This window comes from Austrofundulus limnaeus, unplaced genomic scaffold, assembly GCF_001266775.1.
Source record: "Austrofundulus limnaeus strain Quisiro unplaced genomic scaffold, Austrofundulus_limnaeus-1.0 Scaffold94, whole genome shotgun sequence".
Lineage (NCBI taxonomy): Eukaryota > Metazoa > Chordata > Actinopteri > Cyprinodontiformes > Rivulidae > Austrofundulus > Austrofundulus limnaeus.
The window spans coordinates 1,642,908-1,647,820 of record NW_013952496.1 but is presented as its reverse complement, the minus strand read 5'-3'; the positions used below and the strand labels follow the sequence as shown (position 1 = coordinate 1,647,820).

Below are 4,913 nucleotides of genomic sequence, written 5' to 3'. Positions count from 1 at the left end.
TTTTTCTTTGTTATTGTAAATCCCCAAACAATGTTTTATCTTTTTCTTTAGTGCTGGGCAAAAGTTCAGCTGTTCCACTCCACATTGACAGAGGAGATGAAGGGATTTAAAACAGTTCTCTGGGTTCAAAACTCAGGTAGCTCGCCATCCAGTCTGGTCTTCTCAGCAAACAGACATGGAAAAGGAACCTGGCCTGTGTAAAACAGACCCAKAATAAGTGACTGAATTTTATCAGTGCCACAACTAAATATAATCAACACATGTACATGTTTTCAGTAGTATATCAAAAATACAAGTATAATTAGAATCAAATACGATCAGAGTACTCTTAAATATTTTCAGTATTAAGATCACCTTAATACCCAACATAGCAGTATTTCACAAATTCACACAGAAAGTTATTGTAGCATTGAATTAACACAAAGCTCAGGAGGCTAGATCTGACAGACRAGCTCCAAAACAAAACAATTAACTCACCAGTTCCACTTTTTTTATGATAGACTTATCACTGGAAGGCTTAGGCACAAGACATTGAGAATACCTAAAAGTTGAGAGGCATATCAGTCAGAAACAATAATTTAAACATTAAAATAAAGGGATTGAAATACCTTAGAGCCTACCTGCAGCAGCTACAATAGCATCTGCTCCCACACCTAACCTGGTTGTCAACCACAGCTGTGTTTAATGAGGAACTGACAAACATTTCTGCCACAAGTCTCGCGATAATAGGATGAAATCTCATGAGAACTTAACTCATGCWCAGGATGGCAAGTGGCAGAAGGTTAAAGGGAAAAAAACTATTTTTAAATTAATTATCTAAAAAAATTAAAGAAATACTCCAATAAAAATATAAGTTGTTAACTGAAATTTAAATTTTCAGAATCAGTTGAAGAGAGAGGGAAGGGGAAAAAAAAAACAACTAGAAAACTTAGAAAAATTACCCTGGTTACAAACACGATGTTTGTGTGTACATGTAAACTGTTTGCTGGCTGTGTAACACGATGTTTGTGTGTACATGTAAACTGTTTGCTGGCTGTGTAACACGATGGTGTTTGTTTTGTTGCAGCTGCCCTCAGAGCTGCAGGACATGCTGAACAAACACATGAAGAGCAGCCTTCCGGAGCGAGGCCCCACCCCGTCTGCTCAGGACCCAGACACCCTCAGTTTGACCCCAGCTGACGTGGTGCCAACCTCTGTCATAGCCCGGGTCCTGGAGAAACCCGAGCCTCTGGTTCTGAACTCGGCCCAGTCCAGCAGCTGCGGCCGGCCCGTAGCCGAGGATGTCTTTGTGCACGTGGACATGACTGGTCCTGCAGGCACCGAGGCCCGGGAGAATGGGGGCTCCCAGGACGCCGGACAGCAGAACGGCTCCTGTCGCAGTCAGACCAGCTTGGATGAAGAGGTGGGCGGAGCCTCGCCCTTCGAGAAGCTGAACCCGTATCCGCCGCCGCCTCCTCCCCACGCGCTCTACCCTGGCCGCAAGGTCATCGAGTTCTCCTCCGACGACAAGGTGAAGATCCCCAAAAACTCCCCGCTGCCCAACTGCACCTACGCAACCCGGCAGGCCATCTCTTTAAGCCTCGTGCAGAATGATGACGAGCGGCTGCCTCCTGGAAGCCCTGCCCCCTCTTCATCGTCCTGCGGTGGGGGCGGAGCCAACCAGCGCACACCACCATCACAGCGAGACGCCACCAGTGAGCCGCTGTCTAGCCAGTCCAGCCCTTTCAGCAGCCCGCCACAGGTAACAAGCAGCTGTGAAGTACTGTAGAATGGTAACCTGTGCCTCCTGAGCCTGCAGCTTCAGGCTGACATATCTTTCCCTGGAACAGGAGGTTTCTATAACCTGCAGCTTTGTCAGTGTGAATCTCAGTCTGCCTAAGCATCTCCTGTGGTAGACACCTATGTTCTGTTGGGGACCAGAAAGGATCATCTTCTCTGAAGTTAAGGGTCCAAATTGGCTAAATCCAAACAAATTGCTTGCTGATTTATACATGAGGGAGTGTTCAGAACCTGTTCTGCTCTATAAAATCATATTAATTTAGTCATGATATTAGAGCTGTTCAATAACTGTTGAACAACATTCTCTATATGGGTCACCTCAGCAGATCATTTGCCTCCATCTTTTATCCCAGTATTTATCTCTGCTCCCCAACCTGTCCTCTCATTCTCACACACAGATCCTCATTCTACTGAATTTGATAGCTGTATTCTTCCGAGCACACCTCTACCTGTGCAGGCTCTCTTCCATTGTATTCTCATAATTATACAGTGGTGTGACAGTGTCTGGCCCTTCCTCATTCTTATTCTTTTATAGATGTTTCATATCAAACAAATTAAAACATTACACAAAGATAACACAAGTAAACTCAAGATGCAGTTCATAAATGAAGGTCTTTATTATTAAGGGGAGATAAATCCAAACATACAGAGCCCGTGTGCCCCCTAAACCCAGTAAGTGGTTGGACCACCCTTAGCAGCAACAACTGCCATCAGTTATCTGTGAGAACTGACAGTGAGTCTTTTACAGCTGTGGAGGAATCCTGGCCAATCATCTTTGCAGAATTGTAGTGATCCATTCACAATGGAGGGTTTCTGAGCAGGAACCACCTTTTGCCACAACATGTCAGTCAGATTTAGGTCAGGACTTGGATCAGGTCACTCCAAAGTCATAAATGAGTTTCTTCAAGGCATTCAGAGGTGGACCTGCTGCAGAAGCCAAGTGTGCTTCATGAGAGATGATGGACAGATGGTGGAACGTTGTCCTTCAGCAGAACTCTTGGTTCTGTTTCATCCCTACTGACCGCCAGAAGCAGTGCTTAAAGCACTGAATGATCATTCTTGCGCATGCGCAGATCGAGTATCTTATGTCAACATAGACACATGTGACTCCGGTGATACCGGCGAGACTATATAGTCACACAACAACCTTAGCTCAGTCCCTTTTCATCTTCTCGCATGCAGGCGGTGTTCAAAGACGTGTTGGCTGTCATTATTTTGCTACATTGCAGCCGTATTGTGCTTGCCTTTGTTGTCATTTAGCGGCGTTTAGTCCATCCTCTTTTTATTTAAGCAGACTTTTGCCTTACTTGTTGAGCTCATGGGAATCCTTAGTGGCGTTTTTCTGCTCGACCGGATTCTCTGTTCTAGTTGCTCATCAACATCGGTGTCGAGTGGCGCTTTCCACTCGAACTGACACTTTGAGTTCCGACAGCGGTAAGATGCTGGACGCGCCATGCTTTGGAGCCTGTCTGGCCCCTCTCCAATTGGAGGACGGGCACGATCTGTGCCCCTCTTGTTTGGGGCCAGATCATCTGAGGGAGGCCTTAACTGAAGCGGCCTGCCCCAATTGTTTTATAATGCCCATGTCTTTACGAACTGCCCACTTGGCTATTTTGGAGGGCACAAGCAAGCCCGCAAAGCGCACAGCCCCAGAGGGAGTGGGGCCCCCAAGGAAGAAAACCAGGAAGAGCTCCAAGGGCTCAGAAGGACTCTCTGGGCAGGTGGCCCATCTCATCTCTGAGCTGGAGCATATGAAAACACTGCTTGAAGCCCTCAGGGGAGACTGTGGCAGTGCTCCAGTTACAGACCCTGAACCAGAACAGAATGTGGGTTCAAGGACCACCGCTTTTGAAGAAGATGCTATATCCTTAGCAGCGTCTGCAACCCATTTTCATGAACAGTTGGATTCTAGCTCATGTTTATCAAATCCCAGCTCCCACACCACCTCTGGCTCCCCTTCGGAGGAGGATGGTTTCATAGTGGGTGCTTTGAAGACGGCTCTTGCCCGGCTGCAGCTAGATGCCCCCCAGAGCCAGCCTGCTGCTTCCAGTGACTTCTTCCGATGCCCTACTGCTAGGTCATCTTTCATGGTTCCCCCCATCTGCAGAATATGTAAAAGAGGTACACGCCTGCTGGGCTGATACTGAAGCCCTTTCGCGGCCGACCTCGGATGGCAGGACCTTGGCGGCCATGCAGGATGCACTTAGATTCGGCTTGGGCCATATGCCTTCAGTCAAGCTGGCTATAGCGTCCCTCATTGTGGCTCCAGATGAGGTTCTGAGGACTAATGCCAGGTGTCCTCGTCGTCAATGTCGTGTCACAGATGACCTGCTCTGTAGAGCCTATGACTCGGGGTCATGGTTGAGCCGGCTTGGTAATTCGTTGTCTCGCTTATTGCTGGGTCTCTCAGCCTCCGTAGAAGGACTGGCAATTGACGCACCCACTCAGGAGTTGGTAGATGCTTTGCTTCATGCGTTTGCTCGGATGTCAAAAGAGATTGGTCATGTGTTGTCCACTCTTGTCCAGGCACACCGCAGTCACCCTTAACTGAGACCTGTAGAAGGACCCTGATGTGTCTTCCTGTGGTCCCTGGGGAGCTGTTTGGCTCAGCTGCCCTTGCAGCGTTAGAGCGCTCTGCTCAGGCCACACGTACCAGGCAGCAATTGGCTGGCCTCCACAGGAGAAATTTACAACACCCTGCTGGGGTGAGTGCTGCATTCTCGCATGCTCATGCTCCCCCACCTACATCTTCATTAGGGCAGCCACGGCCTCCGGTTGGGCCTACTCATGGCCCATGGGGCCTGCCAAGGGCCCAGACCCCTGTTCCCCCTAAACGTGGGCAATCTACTCGGCAGCCCTCCCACCCTCATAAAGGTCGGGGGCTCGTAAATGACACCAGGGATCAGGCGTTGGGACACTTTACCCTGGTTCAACTCAACCATTGGGCTGCTCTCATCCCCGATGCGTGGGTTGTGTCAGCTATATGCCAGGGTTATTCCATACAGTTCCATCACAGTCAGGTCAGAATGACAGTCATTTACAATCAGGTGAAAGCTCTGGCACTGAGCACAGAAATAGACTCCTTGCTGGCCAAGGGTGTCATAGTGCCGGTCAACCCCCTGCTGGATCCGGGG

At 48.8% G+C, this 4,913-nt stretch overlaps 1 protein-coding gene and 1 long non-coding RNA gene across 2 annotated transcripts in view; one reads left to right on the top strand and one right to left on the bottom strand.

The window, feature by feature from the left end:
• Positions 1-4,913, top strand: part of tjap1 (tight junction associated protein 1 (peripheral)) — a gene marked incomplete in the record, with an annotated part of 53,035 nt that overhangs the window by 42,727 nt on the left and 5,395 nt on the right. Inside the window, 1 exon segment of the mRNA XM_014012789.1 lies at positions 1,067-1,741. Within this exon segment, the coding sequence (XP_013868243.1) occupies positions 1,067-1,741 (675 nt within the window).
• Positions 7-1,054, bottom strand: LOC106520601 (uncharacterized). The gene is made up of 2 exons (XR_001310568.1): positions 478-1,054; positions 7-193 (listed from the first exon to the last, which is right to left on the bottom strand). It is a non-coding gene; the product is annotated as an uncharacterized LOC106520601 (long non-coding RNA).